The sequence below is a fragment of the Centrocercus urophasianus genome, unplaced genomic scaffold (genome assembly GCF_019232065.1).
Source record: "Centrocercus urophasianus isolate 14NV4802_14NV808 unplaced genomic scaffold, USGS_Curo_1.0 seq_12, whole genome shotgun sequence".
NCBI classification, from domain to species: Eukaryota; Metazoa; Chordata; class Aves; order Galliformes; family Phasianidae; genus Centrocercus; species Centrocercus urophasianus.
Window position 1 is genome coordinate 28,156,569 of NW_024884364.1, and position 19,744 is coordinate 28,176,312.

General features: G+C 42.5%; 1 protein-coding gene across 6 annotated transcripts in view; it reads right to left on the minus strand.

The window, feature by feature from the left end:
• The window catches only part of TIAM1 (TIAM Rac1 associated GEF 1), a 143,586-nt gene that overhangs the window by 32,666 nt on the left and 91,176 nt on the right, over positions 1-19,744 (minus strand). For all 6 annotated transcript variants that reach the window (XM_042810473.1, XM_042810471.1, XM_042810474.1 and 3 more), the window contains 4 exons: positions 14,105-14,209; positions 10,777-10,858; positions 5,720-5,806; positions 2,000-2,224 (listed from right to left, as the gene is read on the minus strand). In XM_042810473.1, coding sequence (XP_042666407.1) covers positions 2,000-2,224; positions 5,720-5,806; positions 10,777-10,858; positions 14,105-14,209 — 499 coding nt within the window. The remainder of the gene's footprint in view (positions 1-1,999; positions 2,225-5,719; positions 5,807-10,776; positions 10,859-14,104; positions 14,210-19,744) is intronic.

Consider the following 19,744-nt stretch of genomic DNA (forward strand, 5'->3'; position numbering starts at 1 on the left):
TAAATATTCAAAGAAATGACACGGTGCACTGAGAGTGGCAGGGAAGCTGCTTAATGAGATCAGCTACTGACACAGTGTGTTACTAAGTGTTACTCCTCTGGTTTAGAAATCACCAATGTTGCATAAATAAGACCCAGCTTCCAGTTCTCTGCACCCACGGCAGAACTCCAAGAGGTAAGTGCAGTCAGCATTGGTTTCACTGGAAAAGCACAGGCAAAGGCAGAGGGACGGGCCACAAAGATGTGGTGTTATGTAGGAAATGGGGACATCTGGTGGCCAGCTACTAACATTTACAGCGTGAGCTTAAGAGTTGATTTTTGAACATAGAACTCTAACTTGAAAAAGTTCAATGAAAGGAAGACAGTCCTTCTGAAATTGTTTAATTTTCACTGCCATGGGGGATTTATCCCACATCTTACACGAGGCGGATTTTATCCCTATTTTTAGAGGTATTCACAAAAAGCTGATGTTAAGCCTTCCTGTTTGTGCTATTCTACTTGCTATGAATATCACCCTCTAAAAAGTCACACTTGAGGTCTATTTTCACCATCCTCACTATGTGTTCCTGTTATCAGAACAACGGCATTTTTGCTAGATCACTTTCAGTAAATAGTTTCAGCAGAACAGAGCAGCACCCAGAAATGATGAGCAGCAGGCTCTACCCACCTGATACTTTGCAGGCAGAGATGAGTCAGCTTGGTCCTGGGTCCAAGCAACCAAGCTCTCACTGTGGCTTGTTAATTCCTGCTCAGCATCATCACACAGCTTCTGGGTCAGCTCAGGTGTGCACCCAGACCCACCAAAGAAATCCCTGTATTGGATGACTACAACTATCGGAGAGACACCTGGTGGGAGAAGGCTGAAGGAAGACTGAAGGCTGACCTGAGTCCCAATAAAATGCAGGAACAGCCCCTCCTGCTCCAAACGCCCAAAACAAAACCATTTCATACATGTCAGAACAATTATTTTGACATTTATGAAACCTGTACTCTGGGGCAAATACTAAATACTTTGACATATTCAGAAACCATTTACTTTTGACTGGATGCCAAAATTTGCCTCAGCTCTGAATAGACTTGGCTATCCAAAAACTACTTGGTTTTGGCCATTTCACACATTTTTCCTGATTTTTAAATTATTCAAAAAAAAAAACAAAAACAGAAAACAAAACAACCCTTAAAGCACACAGGTATATATGATATCCTCTTTATCTTTTGAAATAGGGGGGACGTTTAGAAAACATGCAAGTATGAGGAGACACAGTGTAAGAGCTTTCCTGCAATTCTCAGCACTGCTGTCTCAGACACACAGTGGCTATTAACTGCCCAAGGTGTGGGCCTGCTATCCCACAGGCACTTCTCTGTTTGTCCGCATCTAGTGTAGGAAGCCAAGCTACTAGCAAACAGTTTACATCCTCTAGAGGTTAACTGTCTGCCATTCAGTTCTCTGAGCATCACAGTGATATGCAGATGTGCCCCTTCCCATCCCAGAGTGCTGTGGGACCAGGTAGGTATATTTGGCTCTAATGCCAAGCTCTACCTCGAGGGGTTTTGAACTGTCCCTGCTAGTTATTCATGTGATTCATCAAATACATGGGGCTCATGGCTGATCCCAGAGAGGATTAATGCTTATTCTCTCTTCCTTCCCTGCTATGCATATACATGAGGGCAAATCCAGAGCTAAAGATACCTCCTGTGCAGCCCAGAAGTAAGTGAGCAGTCAGGTAGGTGTGTGACATGCTGGATGCACAGGTAGATGATGGGACCCGCATGCAGGGATTACTTATTTCACAGTCTAACTGTGTACACAGTCATCCTTCATTGCTAACGCAGATTATACCTTACAGCTTCCAGATCTCATTTACTATCTACCCAGTGCACTCAGACTGTAATTCTTCTCACTTTCATCACAGAAGTTACAGATAGCGATCAATGGGACTGCAACAGCATACTGGAAACACCAATCCTCCTCCTGGTAACTCCTACATTGAATCCAATACCTTGGTTGCTTCCAGAAAACACCAGTGTGCTGTCACTCAAGTCAGACGGGTTTTCCAAGCGACGTGGTGGTGGCTGCATTAATTTTTGCCCTTCCTCTATCTCAGGATAAGTACGCACAGTAAGACACAGGGAAGGCTGAATGAGGACATCTTTCAGCAAAGCTGAGTCCAGATCTTCAGCAGCTTTCTTGTTAATCTCCACAATTTCATCACCAGCTTTCAGGCCTGAAACATAAAAAAGAACAGGTAAGACTTGCACAGTGACACCACTCACAGACATCAAGGAGCTCAGCTCAGTATTTATACAGTGCCAGACAGTAGTCAGTGCTATGTCTAGACATTAAATAAACGTGTATGATTGCAAATCAGATTGAAATTGGATGGACTTTACACAGATCTGTTGTTAGGCTGGTATTCCAGCATCCATAAGCATGTAATGCCCATGAAGTTCCTCACAAGGTACCAAAAGGAACATATCCTGCCTTTCTTCACATTACTCTGCAAAGGGACAGCTGCTATGCATCAAGCCATTGTACTAAACATATTCCTCATACATAGGTGCATGCTTAAGGACAGAGGCAGACCTTGAGGCTCTGCACACAGGACAGAGGAAGGACTGGGCCAGGTGAAGCGATGTGAGTTAGGTCTGTCCCTCTGCTCAGGGGAACAGGGGTTCTCAATGAGCAGCACAGCTAATCCCCCAGAACTGCTACACCAGCTGTGCTGCTGGACAGAGTTGATTTTTGCTTTTAATTTTCTGTACAAGTGCATGCTTTCATACAAAGTGATCACCTACTGATGCACCTAAGAGGAAAGATAACATTTTGCACTCAACCTGTGTGGGATTTCAGACAGCATCCTCTCTGTCCCTATCTGAATAACATCTCAACATACAGATCTTCCACAAAGGCAAATTTTAGCATCTGGTAAGTTAGCCACATTCTTTTCAATTTAATTTCAGGAGCTATTAATAGCCCCAGCACCCAAGGGAAAAGGGGATCTGCAGAAGAAGCAGCTGACTCCCACTGGCTTCAGGGTGATGAAGAAATGTGACACACAACTTGCAGCCCTCTTGGGTCCAGCAGGAGGCCTGACCTTCCCCTTGGCCTGCCTGAAAATGACAACAGTGGGCTGGCCAAACAAATTCCAGCATCAGTCAGCTTTTAGGTCAGTCTTCAGGACTGCACTCATCACTGAGGATGATGGCAGCAGTCCTCTACAGGCATTTGCCCAGAGAACACAGAAAAATGTATTCTGCCATGGCAACAAAAGGGACCATTGTGGCATCTCAGCCACCATTCTTGTACTTACAGGGTGGAAAGCTGAAATTTACTGGGTCAAAAGAGCTGCTCCTTGCAGGTGACCTATATGCTATCAGACCTGCACTTGCAGATTCCATGTCCACCCTTAAGCCACAATGAGAGGTCCAACTCAACTCAAGAGACTGAACTGCAAGTTGCAGCCATCCTCCTGGAAAGATTACCTGTCCTCATTGGAGAAAGAAACGTGGTGGAAGGGAGAAGGCTAAAGGGCGTCAGCCTTCTGTAGGAAAATTGAGATCCCTCTTAAATGCATGTAATTGTGCCCAGAAACTGTAGCACAGAACACAGTTTCAGAAAGAATAAGATGAAATAGATAAAATAGCTTCAAAGTAAATGGACCGTAAAATCGTATTTGAAATGAGGACAAAACAAAGCAAGTCAAGCATTTTGCATTATTTCATTTATTCTACTTAGTGATGCTATCTCATAATAGTAGTGCATTAATATGTCTGTAACCATAAACATCACATCTGGGGCTTCATTTACTCCTTGTAATTCTTGCTTTGAATCATTTGGGATGAAGGAAGACATGTAGCTCCACACTACCAAGTATCTCAAATTCCAAAAATGGCCACGTTCATTCATACCAACAGGAAAAATAATCATAAAAAGAATTAGGAGAAAATAAAATTTAAGAGTTTTCCATTTGGAAAAAAGATTGAAAAGGAAATACTGTAACTCTTCTCGTTAAATTTATTATAGGAAGTGCAGTCAAATGCAAGCATAAATGTAGATAATGGGAGGAAGAGAGAGCTTTCCTCTCTGCTAACTATGCGTATCTTCTCATAATATCCTGCCAAATACTGTCAATGCAGAAGTGGCCTTTTATACCTATTATGAAAAGCAATGTATCACTGAAAGCATGTTTTAGCACTTCAGCCCTGCAGGAGGCAGTGTGTATCCATGTATACATTTAAATTGCCATTCAAACACTTCCTGAAGGCAAAACAAGAAAGCCCTGTTGCTGTACCCCCAGCCTCCTCCTCATTTTCTCTTTGTTCTCCACAGGAAGCCCACAGAGGTTTACCTCCCTAGTGCAGGCTGGCAGAGAGCTGATCTCAAGCTCTTATTCAGGGCTGTTGGTAGAATCTCCATCCCATCCAACAGAGAATTACCACCCGCTGTGTGGGGCTGAGGTGGAGTGAAGAGGGACAGGACAGAGAAAAATGGCCTTCTCAAGCTTTACTGACACGCAGAAGCCTCCAGAACCCCCCAGGTGGTTTTCTTCAGGTGAAGTTAGAAGCTACAACTGAACAAAACTCCAGGCTCCCTGCAGCCAAAACCACCCCCCCCCCCCCAGTCACTCTCAGCTTCAGTCCTTTCCCTCTGCCACTTTTGCCACTTCCTTCACTGCAATGCAAGCCAAATACATTTGCTAGTGGGTCAGAAAACCAGTCAAATGCTTCTGCCTCAGCAGTGTTCTAGCAAGACAGTGAGCTGAAGCTCCAGTTTGGGAAAGAGCAACTCCCATTGCTTTCAGCAACTGCAAGCAGCTGAGTAAGCTCTGAATTACCACAGAACCACTCTGCAAGAAAACTCTCAAGGTGTTTTCGAGGACTTGGGGTTCTAACGGGCTACGATGAGGTGAGAATCTTCCTACTCTTCTTGTTCCCTGTATCACTCTTTAAAATTTGCCTGTCTCCCCAACAAGCCCCTCCTGTGACTGTAGGAGCAGCACTGCCAGCACACTGGAGAGAGCAATGAACAGGAAAAAGCAGCAAGGGCATGGTGGTGTCAGGGTTGATTTCAGCTTGGGTAAGGTATGGCAGAACCATGGTCATGAGGCACTGGCATAGGCTGTCCAGAAAGGTGGTGGATGCCCTGTCCCTGGAGACACTCAAGGTCAGGCTGGACAGGGCTGTGAGATTTGATGGAGCTGTAGGCATCCCTGTTCGTTGCTGGAGGATTGGATCAGATAGCCTTTAAAGGTCCCTTCCAATTCAGGCAATTCTATGGTTCCTACTCTGTGCTGGGATGAGCCTGACAGCATAGTTCTGTCTGCAGGTTTCCACTGCTTTTATGCTTTCTAAAGAAGCTGGGCACAAAAATACAGGCAACAGCTCCAGCCACAGGGGATAACAGGATTGCGTCTACCATATCTGTTCATTTCACAGTGACTGACTTCTGGCTCCTGGTCTTCTTTCCAGCTGCAAGGAATCCTCCTACATATACAGTAACTCAAAATTAAAAGAGGATGACTATACAGCACAGCTGATCCCAAAGGCAGAACAACCAAGCACCTGGTTCCTCAAGTTCTTGACAAGAGTATGATCTCTTCTGGACTGGGATCCTGAGTTTGGTGCGTTTATAGAATTCCCATCCCAACAATCTCAGGTCTACACCAGGACAAACAGCAAGACAAACAAACATGTAAATGTAAATTAAAAATGTCTTTTACCTTTCTTGAAAGCTAGGCCTGTCTCTTTGACACCATTCACATACAGACGACGAATCCCTTCTTCTTCCACAGAGGACAAAGAGAAACCTAAGGAGATACCCAGTCACATGGTTAGATAGCACCAAACAACTCCACTGTTTCCTCACAACAACATGCACTAAAGGGAAAGCAGTGCTATGCCTGTTCTTGACAAAGTAGTCACAAACTTTTCCTTTCTTCCTTTCCTTAAACCTTTACGAATGCTGAAAAGTGAAAAAGCATCTTTAAGAAAAAAACCGAATTTCTAAGTTTTTACATAAATCATTTACGGTTTTATTTAAGTATACCACAGCTGCAAAATGTTGGAACACACTTCAAATTCCCTTCTCAAAGGTCATTTCAAGAAGTTTGCTGTTTGCAGACAAAAGCTGTACAGTGCTGTGGCTTGCGAACCAAACCAACAAAAGCCAGGAAGCTGACAGTATGGCTGACACACCATTCCTTAACTCATACAGTGTACAACAATGTCTGCTACAGTCTACTTCTGCTTTTTGAAGTTTGTAGAAACATTGCCTTTCCCTCTCCTCCATTCTTTTCTCAGTTTCTCCTGGCACGATCTGTGTAACTTGCCAAGTTTCAGCACACATTTTATAGCTGCCCTGGAGACCTACTGAACAACCTTATAATGGAAGTACTGACAAAGTCTTAATTTTAACAGTGCATTTGGTACTGTTACATTTGGTTTTGGTGATTTTCTTGCCATTTGTGTTTGATGTTGTGTAAGATAATAATGTGTAAAGTAAATACAGTGTGTTTAGTTAAACAGGTCTTGCTTATTTACTGTTGAGTTATCTAAAGTTGAACATTTGCCCTTCTGAAACTTCACTGCTCCCTAAAGGGGTATAGGCAACCATTTGCTCTATCTTCTTCCAACTAGAAAAACATTTGCAGATCTCTAGGGGGGGAGGTGCTTGTTTGACATGGAGCCACCAGCCAAGAGGAAGCAGATGTGCTGGGAGCCCCTTCTGACTTCAGGACTCCCTTCAAGCTGATGGTTATGGACGAGAAGTCATTTTTTCTATATATCATTTAAAAAGAAAAGGAGGGGGAATAATGTGTCAGCCTGGAAGCTACCAGCATATGGCCTTTCGTGGCTTACTGAGTTCCTCAGCCTGAATAAAACAAACTTTGCGAAGCTCACTCAATACGCTTGCTTTGGCAGAGAGAAACTCTTAACTAAACAAAAGAGCAGATGTAAAAAAAAATAGTAGCTATTAATTGTCATCACTGCAAAGCGTACCTGGAAAACCTAAACCACAGGCACGGTGGTGCATACCCAAGACTGCTGTTTGAGTCAGCACAAATGATCAGCTATTAAAACAATCACCATTTTGCAACTGAAATGCTGCTTTGCTATACTGCCTTCACTCCAACTACCACATAGTTAAAACAAAGCTGAAATGCATCTCACATTCTTGTTGTAGCTAACTGGGAGATGATATCCAGCCTGTCTCAAGCTCCCCTCTTTTCCATGAGAAAGCAGCTTCCCCGTCCAAACTGTCAGGGCTGTGAGGTTGTATAGTTGCATTTTAATTCAGCCAGGGCAATGATTACTGGCAGAATGTACGTAAGGAGCCATTATGTATACTGTCATCAGCTTTCAGAGATAAGAGATGGGCAACCAGCAGCCTCAGAATGACCATCTCACAAGTCTACTTAACCCCTCCGCAGACAGGGTGTGTGACCATACTCCAGGTATGGATAAACAGAGCTCTGTTGCCACAGTAGCAGCAGATCCAGTAGCTGGATTTGGTAAACAATTTAGAGGAGCACTCCTGTCCCTCTGCAGTGCTGCTGCCAGTGCTTTCGCAGCCAGGCAGAAAAGCAGAGCAGGGAACACACACATATATGATTGTGTGTGTATGTATGTCTAGTTTGTTTACAGACGTGGTACAAATGTGCAGCTTTTGTCTGGATTGACTTTCCAGGTGCTCCACACAAACACGTGTACTAGCACTGCAGGAGGCAGGAGTGGGTGGAAGTGACAGTGATTGCATAAGCTGGCATCACTGCCAAAAAGATTATTATCAAACTGTGCATGGACCCTGAAACACAGGTGTTAAGAGATGAGCACTGACCCCGACAGAGCCTTTTCTTCACTGAAAAGTTTTGACGACAGGAGAACAAAAGTCAGCACTGAATAGCACACATAGTCACGCCAAAACAACACAATACCAGAACAAACCCGCTTCCACAGAAAAAAACCATCCCCTGGGACGGACAGTCACTAAAAAAGGATCAGTGTAGGGATGCTCCTGATGCACACATGCGCTGGAAGCAGTGGGCTTTTAGTGGGAATGCTCTCTGATTTCTGCCCACACAGCCTTGTATGAAGAGGCTGGTACTAGTGAAAGAGGCAAGTATGGATATGCCAAGACAGCACAGCAACAGCAACCAGTTGGCAGATGTCATGAAGGCAATGGCCAGATACTTCAGAAATGTCTCTTATTACAAACACATAAGCAATCAGGAACACTCCAAAATGCCCCCCAGATGAGTCTTCCCTGAAATGCTGTGCTCCGTCCTCTTGGTGTCACTTCAACTCAAGTTTGCTCAGACACGGGAGCAAAGCTGCTCCAAGAGCCTGCTAATGTCTGCAGAAGCAGCTCTGCCACCTTGCTGGCACCAGGATCTCTCACCTGGCTGGAAACAGCTTGTAAAGCCAGCATACAGCTGTTCACTTATTATTTTACCTTTCTGCTAGGCTAGTGAGCTGGATTGGCCAGTCTAATTGCACCTTTCGTGAAAGCATTTCATCACCCCACCTTTGATGCTATGTCTGTTAAGTGGAGATAACAGCTCTAAGTCCGCACTGTCAGGATTAAGTAACAACTGCTTGTGAAGTATCTTGAAAATTCAAGGTGATTTACAAACATTACTGTTGATATAGCTGGAATACTAGGAACAGCAACAGGTAATGTCACTATTTTCATAATCTCTTTTATTTTCTTCTCATTTTCATGAATTCTGGAGGAATCAAAGCACAGGGGATTTGGACACTTGTTCTAAAAATTTGCAAGAAGTATGAGAAGGGTTGAACAAAGCTGCACAGAAAAAAAAAACAATCAAGAGAATGAGAAATCCCTCAGCACCATAGATGTTCAGCTGCGGTTCAGCACTTGGTGAACAGGGGCTGAGCTTCTTGCATTGCCTGGCTGCCTAAGAGCCAGCATGAGATGTAAGCCTTCTCATAGAAAGACCTAAGCAGAGATGATTGGAGACATTACAGCCATCTTATTGATGTAGACTTCTTTCAAAACAAAAGCAATAGAAAGAAATCTTAAGCAATCCTGTTAAAAAGAATCTATGCTGCAACTATAAAGCTCTGATCTTTGTATTGTCATAGCTCATGAAAGAGCTTTTAATTTACTTTTGATATGTAGAAGTGTGTATAGGCAACTCTAATTCCATACAGAGACTAAAAGGACTAAAAACTCCCATGTACTTAACAATACAGCACTGGAAAGGATTGCAGAATGAATTACAGCCTACCCCAGCACCAAGACAGGACCAACACAGCTATTTTATCCTCCTCTGCTCCCCTGCATGCAAGTATTTCGGTACACACTTGTCACTGAGTGACCATATAGCAGTGTTTCTGAGACACATGCAGACTACAGAAATCCTGCAACCATCTAAAGTCAATGCAAGTTTGCCATTTTCTTTCAATGAAAGCAAAGTCAGCTTTTTTTGGGGGTGCACTGAGCATTTGCTCTTTGCAGGGTCAGAGCTGCTGACCAGATACATCCCGTGTCTCATGCAGCCGATTCCCTTTCACAGGACATGACAGTGTGTTTCATTGTCTTTCCCGTCTATCACAGAAAACAGAAAGGGAAAAGGGAAAAGAGAAATGGGAAATGCCACAATACCCCTAGTTCTTGCAGTGCTTTCAGCCACAGTGTAATTATTTAACCTAGGGCCATTGCTGTGCTAGTTCATATTTCTTTCTCAAGCCGTCAGCATTCAAACCACAGTCAGCACCATTGCTTTGTAGCAAAGCTCAATATTCAGAAGGCCGGCAGTTGCATAACAAGCAGTTCAGGGATTTGGAATTATTCTAGTCATTAACACACAATATTTAGACAAACAGTAAAAAGATGCAGATTGACTTCCCGCAGGGTAGGTTGCTCAAATAATGTTTAAAAACACTACCAAACTGTAATTGCTAGACCAAAGGGCAAACTTGCCAGCCTGGAGGTCTGCAACTTCAAATACCGAAGAGATAATATGACTGCCCCCACATAAAGATTGGGAATTTTGCTGAAATTACACAGGGAGGACTTCCTCCACTCCCATCCAGATCTATACAACAGGTTGGATTCCAGCTCCAGACGTTCACAGACGCTCTTGGAGAACCCGGTGTGCACCAGGGCCAGGCTTTCCCAGCCTGGGAACACCGGGGCAAGATGAGAACCCACCTTGTAGAACTACAGCAGCCAGGGAAAGGGGCCAAGGAGTCTCTCCTAAGCCAGCTGCCCAGCCACAGAGTTGGAGGGGCCTCCCACCCACAGCTCCTGGCTCTGTCCCTTCATAGCCAGGGGCTCTGGGAGAGGCAGGGCTGAGGAAGGGGAGAGCCTGCTGTCAGCCTGTTGGTAGCCCTTTCTCAAACCCCAGCTCCATGACAGGGTCCCTGTGAACACTGCAATGCAGGCATTCTTGTAAATGTGACAATCAGCAAAGAATGCTGCTTCCTGCCAGTGCTCAGTCTCACAACCTCTGTATGTGGTGCTTTGAGAAACCACAAAAGCAAGAAAACATTCGTTCCAAATGCCACCGTAGCTCTCATCAAAGAGCTCCATATCCTACGGCTTGAGCACCAGCAAAGAAACGTGTTCAGTGTGCCACACATAAAACAACACTGCTTTAGGGCAGGGGAGTGAGCTCTCTGTAGATGGCACAGGAATCAGATGTGCTCTCCTTATTTTGCTCAGCTGGCCTCTCAGGTGTGTCAATCAATGGCAAGCACACACTAGAACTGACTCTGTAGGAAGATAAAAACAAAAGGAAACAAAACTTACCATAAATATCAGAGGACGTATCAGACTTCTCTATCTGAATATGCTGCGTAATTTTCTGACAGATCTCTATTTCTTTGTAGAGCTGAGCAGAAAAAAGATACACAGAAATAAGTTACTGTGGGAGAACACATTAACTGTAGTCATATTGACCAGTCTTATTTTCAGGAGGAGGGAGAAACAGACTGTGGTCATTACTTATCAGGCAGATTTTTTCCCACGTGTACAAACCATTAGTTTCGTTGCTATGCTTGACTGTTAGAAACTAAAGAGGAGTAAGTAGTACTTTGCTACTGCCAACATGGAAGTAATAATACATTTATTTCACTCCATCAATACAATTTTGAGTGCACGAGAAAAAGAACTTCCATTCCTCCTTCTGTATTTAATGGGAAGATATCCTTTAATGTTAAGCATGTATATTATTTACATTAAGACGCTGCAGGACTTCAATTATTTTATAGCACTAAAATTCTAAGTAGGAATTTTCCTTCTTAAAAACATTTCTCAATTGTTAGAAGATGATTGGATTTTAAATGCAGTTCCTTTCTCACCTTTCACACGCTAATGTTTATTTCTATCCAAGCCTTTGAAATCATCATTAACATCCTTCCTGGGAGAGCAGCACCAATTCACACCTCTGGGCAGCATCCAAGCACACTCTGTGTGAGTCACTCTGCCTTTCAGGAGCTGAGCAGCCCCCCAGCTGCAGCCCTGTACTCTGCTTACACTGCCAGCAACAGGAATTACGCTTTTAAATCTTTTGCTTCGTGCTACTTACTCTTGTATCCCAGCCCTGCCGCTCAGCTCCTAACAAATGAGGTGGTACTGGGGCCTGTCACAACAACCTAAGTAGGGAAATTCCATTTTTCCAGATAGTCTCTGAACTCAAATCTCTGGGAGTCAGCCCTAACATTCCCAAAGCCATACTGACAGCTGTGGTCTCAGCACAAGTTTGAAGCTGTTTTTTCCATAGCACACATAGTTCAGTAACAAGCTATCCTTCCACCTTTGGAAAAACCACCTTTGGAAAAATATCGGAGCCACAGAAGAAAGAGCTCACAGGCAAATATTAATTCTGTCAATGTGGTTAAGACTGTAAAAAGCCAACCACGATAATTAAGTGACGTTTTGAAATTAAGTGACATGAGTGTTTGGACTGAAGCATTTAATCCATTCCCTTAAAAAAGTAAAGTAAGTCATTAGGAAAGGTTTCTCTCCTGCTTCTACCAACACTTACTCATCTGTTTAATGCAAATATTAGGCATAATGGAACAGCTGAATACCCATTTAAGTGGTTGTTACAGCAAGATAAATGTAAAATTCAATGAGGATGCCATGCTAGCAGTACTTTTAAAATGCAGTTTTCAAAGATAGGAACATATTATTCAACACTTGAAAATGAGTCAAATGACATTCACAAAATCTCAACCAGATTTTAGTAAACATTTTAAAAAGAGGAGAAGGCAAAAAACAAGTGAAAAATGTATTGTTTTCAGAACAAAAATCGATTGAACTCTTCAGCCATCCCAAGGAGAATTTAGCATTCAAGGGCAGTGCTGCCCCCTCCATCCACTTCAATCTCTTTGCTGCCCCTGGTGCTTCTCATGGCAGTCTGGGGATATTCATCACTACCTTCATTTCCTCAAGCCCTTCACCTGCTTGCATTTTTTCCTCTAACACTTTGGTCCTCTCACAGCATCCTTTCCCAACGCCACCAGCCTCACCCCATCCTGCCATCATCCACCCCATCCATTTAAGAGGGGCCTCCAGCCTCCTCCCATCTGAAAGCGCCGTCAATATCCTACCCAGTGTAAGAAGTCTGGCACATCAAGCTCCAGCCCAAACATTCCAACACTTCATTTACAATAGAAGGTGCTTAAACTGCCTGGTGTAGCACCTAATGCTAAATAGCTGTCCCCTAGCCCTTAGTAACTCTTATAACACACAATAAATGAAGTGCATGAATTTTTGAAAGGCTGTGTTGGAAAACAAAGCATCACCATGAATGTTTTGGAAAGGAATGGAATATGGTTGCTTAATCTCAGCTTCTTACTTAAATCATTTGTTATATTCTTCAAGAAAAAGGATTATCATCCTAAGAAATTACCTTTCCCACAGTAATGTATTTTAAAAGCATTTTAGTAGAGGGAAGATAGCTCTGGCAAGATGACATCAGCGCTCGCCTGTTATAAACACTGTTTGGGCGGCCACAGAAATAGAGCCATTACTTTTATCACAGTGCAAGAGAATCATCTCATTTAACACCTGAATAAAAGTAACTCATATTTTCTCATGAAACCACGCACAAGTGCACAGACCTTTAACAATACTACATTAGGTACGATCCTATCTATACTGTAATCTTTCAGCACACTCATAGTGCTAATGACCGTAGAGTTTAATTTCAGCTTTCCTCAGAATAAACAATAACTGATGACTCTGTCAACCCTATATCCCCTTAACATAAAAAAGTCAAAGTCAAAATCTGTCTCCTCTGAGTCTTAATCTTTCACAGCTACGTTTCACTTCCCGCTTTTAATACTTTCTCTGTTGTTTTTTTTTAACTGTGATAATGGCAAACCGCAGAAGTTCTTTAGTAAATGAATAAAGGCATTCATAACCAGCAAAGTTTTACTTTTTATAAATAAAACAGCCACCAATAAAAAGGACTTTGAAAAGCTTTACAGCATGCATGCGTAAAATCACAGAGCCAAAGCATGACACTAATTCTGTTTGGTCTGTTTTTTTAATCTCTGATTTCAGAATTCCTTTGAAGTCTGCTTTTGAGATTCATGATACGAAGACTTCCAAATGAAGCAATTAGGAATGTATATTCTCACACAGCTTTTTTACCTCAACATTTACCTTCCCATACAAAAACATGAAAACCACCAAAGACCAAAGCAACAAAAACAACTTGCACCCTCACTCTCTCTCTTAAAAAAATCAAAGTCATCTGAACAAGAAGCACTGAGGTTTTAACAGGACGTCTTTAAAACAAACAAGGAAAATACAAACAAGAGGAAAAATCAGCCTTGAGAGAAATTAAGGTTAAATGTGCATTGCCATGACCTTCACCCCATTACCAGTAGCTGTTCCTTCTCTCTTCCACACAGACCCACAAGTGCATAAAAGTACGCAGAACACAACTCTTTCCTCAAGATGAAATGTTTGGAGGGATTACCTTACTGCAGAGCAATTGCAATGGCCTGCACAGCTCCATAATTGCAAGTTAAAAAGCATAACTGCATATTACAAATACCAAATGAACACTAATTAACAGTTTCCTACACAGTGTCATCTAATTTTGTTTAGGAGGTAGCATTACCAGTTCGTAGATATCCTCCTCTTGCTTTGGTACATAAAACTGCATCTGGTTTTCAATCAGGAATTTAAGACGCAGGTAGTGAGCAGAGTGATCCAGCTGGTGTGTCTGCAAGAAATGGAGAAGAGGCTTTGTAAGACAAGAGCAATGGCTCACATTATCTCTAATCAGAAAATCGCATGACATTCACAGAGAGAAAAAAGTTCCTCCAGCATCATCTGTCATAAGAGACCCATGTTCTCCTAATTTGAACAAGAATCTGAACCTTCCCCTCTTCCCCAGAAGTAAGAGTTTAAGGGCAGTGCTATTATTCTGACCAGCCTCTTCAATTCTGTTTATTTTGCAGTTCTGCTCCATTCTGTTCTATTGCAGAAATAAGCAAAAACTATTAAAGCAAGGACACGGAGCATACCCACGTATAGAAAGTGCATTTAAAATTGCAGGAAGGATAACAAATGTTCTGCTAACAGAAAAATGTGACAGGAAAGTCTTTGCTTTGGATTTTTTTGGTTGGTTAGTTGGTTTGTTTTTTAGCATCTTCATAATTTAGCAAGTATGTATGGTGTATAAATATATATATGCATGCATCCTCTGAATTCAAAATAGGTTGGCTTAAAAAGGGTGAAAGAAGCTGAGAGTTCTATACGACTACATCCTAGTGGAAACAGGTCACACCGTTTTAATGAGTTAGTCATAATTAGCTGAGGATATAGCATTTGGTCTGGGAGATGTTAATGACCTTTTCTCAGCACGATTAATAAGTTCAATTTAAGCAGAGGTTAATGCAGTGTGTAATCAAAACACATTTGGAATGATGATAAACACAAAGAACGTCATTCAGAAGTTGCTTTCAAAGTTTATAAACTGTTGACTAAAGCAGGTGAAAAACCCAGAAGTGATTCAGAAATACAGGAGGTAAATTCACCTCACTCTCTTTAGACATCCCATTATTATAAGCTTTTATAAGTCTACCTTTTCATCTTTTATCAGCAAATTACCAAAATTTCCCGGTTGCACAAAAAATAGTGGCTCATCTGAAAATTTATGGAACAATGTCATTATTTCCTACTGGTTGTGTGTCAGACTGCTGTTTTTTAAAGGCTCACTTATCCACCTCAAGCCAAGATAATGATATACTGAGATTCAGCTGACTGATGACACAGTACAGATTGTGAGTAATGTACACCAAGTGACCTGTGGAGAAGATTGTGCCTTGATCTAGCAAACCCTTCCGCAAGTATTCAGAGAACAGGGAATGTTTTTAAAGGTCTGGATTAGTCAATGAAACAAAATAGCAACCAGTGCAAAAATAAAAGACAGATCTATTGCTGTATTGCTGCGTTCAGATATGTCCGATTCAAAAAACACGTCGTCCTTACATAAAACATCTGAAATGGAGTCAACTCTGTTGCAAATACCTGCTTACTTAAATAAGCAACTTGAAATCGATCAAAAGACAAAACAAAAGAACTGAATAAAGGAGAGCCTCACACTCTTTTTTCTTTTTTGATACACATTTTACAACCTTTGCTCGTTGTTTACTAACCATTTTCCCTAGTTTTTTTTTCCTAGTTTTCCTCCTCTACGCACATCCATACAAACACCTCAGAAACTCAAGGGAAGCAGAATTGGTTGTAGCTGTTCAGAAATGACACATAGGAGTGCCAGATTAGTGTCTGGCCAGATTAGCATGCTACTCCTAGACACAAAATGAAGAGCACCATGCACACAAATTAAACAAAAACAGGAGGAGACATAAAAACGCAGATAGCACAAATGAAAAGTGGAGCAAAAAGCCTGTGATAAGGCTCTCTGAAAGCCTGTGAAAAGCTTGAGCCATTTAAAGTGGTTAATGGGGAAAAAGTCCTACATGGAAAAACCATACTAGCAGAAAAACTAACTATAATCATAGAATCATTAAGGTTGGAAAAGTCCACTAAAATCACCTTGTCCAACCATCTAACAGGGCAACCTGAGAGTCTGCTCCTGCACTGAACTGTATCTTCTGTGGTCTCCTGTGCATAAGATCTCATATGTCTTCTCCATTTCATACAGCTTCAGGTATGGCCAAGTGAGAGTCACCCAGCAAATGCTAGGTTGGTCAGATTGAGGCTGTATAATTACATGTGATTTAATAAAGCCCAGGGTTTGGCAAGAGCCCCCTACGCAGTGCTGTGTATTTTTGCTACTTCCACCTCCAACCACCTGCTCATTGCAGCAGACATCCAAAGAGACACTCCTTGGTGTCTGATGAGCTCGTCAGAAGGCTGGCAGGAATTACAATCTGCTGCAGAGGGACGAACCCAGCCCAGGGCTTCGAGGCGCTTTGGAGCAGAAAGGCCACAGGCTGCACTCACATCTTCCTGCCTCACACTGCTCCTCAACCCCCTCACCTGACACCATCTAAACAGAGGAGCCTTTCCTACAAGCGGGTGGCTTGATCTTCTATTCCCAGCGGTCCATAAAAGGGCTGCTGCTGGCTTTGTTACAGGAGCAGGAAGAGTTGATGGTGCCTCTGGACTCACACCCATTGGTCTCTGAAGGGAGATTTGCTTGCGAGAAGATTATGCAGGCCATTTGAGAGAGCAGGAGGAAGCCAACACAAGATGACAAATGCCACACTGAGGCTCTGAGCCATTCCAGAGAAAGGCACTGCCCAAAGAGGTCACTGGATAAAACATAAGGCATTCAATTCATCCAAGAAGCACCATCAGCTGTGGTGGATGCCATTCATCCACTGCAGTGCAATCCCCCCCGGCGTCAGGAAATGCAAGTCATCACCATTAAGGCTGTGGTGGTGCAGCACATGAGCCATAACATTTAGTTAATTAAAATACATATACTGCAGCAATGCCTTGTACACATCAGAATTTTACATTAGTTAAACTCTTTGAGATAGAGGCACAATTGTCTACTGAAGCGAAAGGAAAGATTGTCTTGAAGTGGAAACAGGCAGTCTGCCCTGAAAGCCATGCTCTAAAAACACGTTTTTTCTGTTGCTGGCCTAGCTGTGCATCCATATGTGGGGATGTGGGAGCAGAAACAGTGCAGCTTTAGTATGACTAATATCCTTTCAAGACCACCCAAAACACCTTTAGCAGAGCAAATAAGCATCTTGGTTTATTTATTTCTCTCCTAATAACTCTGGCTATATCTGGACTAAATTAAGCAGCTAATCCAATTTAAAGCCCAACCTGACCAGGTTAACTGATGTGCTCTTGAAGAAGAACTTACAGTCGAGGGTGGGAACCAATTCAAAAAGCTCTGAGGGGTGCAGTTGGGTCAGCACCCAACCTGAACTATTCATCCATTTTGGCACCCCTCTACTAAAAGAGAGGACAGCACTTCCAGGGGACCACTCAGCCTGAGAGGAGACATGTTCTTCCCCTCCACGTCTTCTGCCTTAGCAAAGGACCAGGACATACAAGAAAGGTTGTATTTTTTCAGCTTGGTGTGAGAGACTGAATTAGGACTGAAGTTACAGCATCATGGAAACATGCTGGTGAGGCCATCGTATTACTCTAGCTTCACACTTGTGTGGCCCAAGTCATTCTGGCTGGAAAACACCAGCTAAAAATCAAAGCAAGCCTACAGAGCAACAGACTTAAGTCAATTCTCAGAGAATTGGAGCATAGATCCAAAGACCTAAGGAAAATATGCTTCTTGTCCCTTTCAAAAACATAAATGGTGAGAAAATAGAAGGTTTTTTGCATCTCACTTTTTATGTACTTCAGTCAAAAGACTAAATGCCATGTAGTCTTCTATGCTCAGTTTTGGTGTTATTCTCTCCATACTGCTTCTGCCTACATCCATATGTACCGTGTGCATTTCTACTCAATTTTAAGACATATCATTACGCAAATTTTAGTAATACATATATATACACGTTCACACCAATAGCTATTATCCATATGAAACAATTTAATCATGTACACTGACTTTTCCTGCCTTCCAAGCAATGCTATTAGTTAAATCTTAGGAGAAATCTTTGAGAAACCACTTTAAAATGTGCTTTAGACTCAACTCCCACCAATCTTGAATCATAAAAGTGTCAGCAGCATCCAAAACCTAACTCGCTGTATAATAACAAGCAGCAATGTTAGTATAAGAACACATTTTCTACAATGACTTGAGTGCACTTAATGTTCGCTGATAATCAAGCTCAGTTTAATAGCACAGATAAACTTATCTGCATCTACAAACATGAAGAAGCTTATATGAAATGTAGATCTTGAAATGTTTACTATACCAGAACTTGACTGGTTCTCTGATGGCAGATGGCAAACTGATGTGAAATGATGTGGATCAGATATTAAAAGGGAAAAAATGAGCTGAATGCAAGACACAGAAGAAAGAGATTGATTATTAAACATGATAGAAAAGAAGGCATCCATCAGTGTTTTCCAGGCTGAAAACTCTGACAGAAAGGAAAGAAACAGATGAGAAGCAGTTCTTCAAGAAAACAAACACTCACCCACCTCCCCATTTCCTTATACAGCACCACCCACTAGAATAAAAAACACAGTGAAAAACCACATCCTCAGCAGGACAACACTGAAACCAATGGAGCTACACCAGTTTACTCCAGCTAAGAATGTGGTCCACTGAGTTAATCACTCTTACCGAAAGGAAAATAAAAGTCTGAAAAATAAATCATTACTAATAATGTGTCATCCAGCTTCCCTATCATGTCTCTCCCCCAAAAATGTCAATTTTTCCCAAATACAATGAGGAGCTTTCACAAGCTGTAGCCACCTTTAACAGTGCACCTGGCAGAGGGATGAGCACACTGTATCATCATTCCAAACAAACGCCTTTCTCTCACCATTCTTCTCTTTGGAAGCACATACAAAGTGTTCTGAAAGTCCCCAAAGTTAAGCTCCTGATAGCAATAAATGTTTTCTTTTCTTTTGCTGCTGTTGTTGTATAAAAGAGGACTCATTTTTCAAAGCAGCACGTGACATGAGTTGGGTCTAGATTGCAGTCAGCTGGTTAGTGGAAAACATACATTATGCGGATGCCAGAACTGAAAGCTTGTATTTAATTTGTCAAAGCTTTTAACTTCTCTGCTGAGATGCAACTGTTTTTAATGCCCAAATGGCTCTGATATTTCATCTGGCAAAGAAATCCAGGTGGTTTTTCTGCAGATGAAAGCTTTCCTCTCCCTTCCCTCCCACCACCTACGTGAGGCAAGTTTGTCTCTGCAATGCAGGCAGCAAACACTGGTTCCTACTCCTGGCACTGCTGTTTGCTCTCCCACGCCAGTCAGAAGGGAGTAAGAGGCAGGGGGAAGGAAGGAGGAACAGCACCTGGAAACAGGGCAACCAGACATGTGAGAATGGGTGGGATCTTCCATCTGGCAATGGAGGGAACAGGTGATGGGAAAGCTTGGAGACTGGATGCAGAGAAAGGAAGCAGGCTGGAGAACAAGGCCAGGAGAGAGAGAAGGATCCCGCACCCAGTTTGGCCTCCAGTGGAGGGATAGCAGGTAGGTGGGCAGGTGAGAGGCATGAGAGGGTGTGAAGGCACTTCAGAGACTCATGCACAGGGGCAAGAGTGTAAAAGGCAAAAATCAACCCACCTTCTCATGACAAGTTTAATTCCAGCTGTAAGAACTTTTCTTACAGTTTCATTAGCATGATT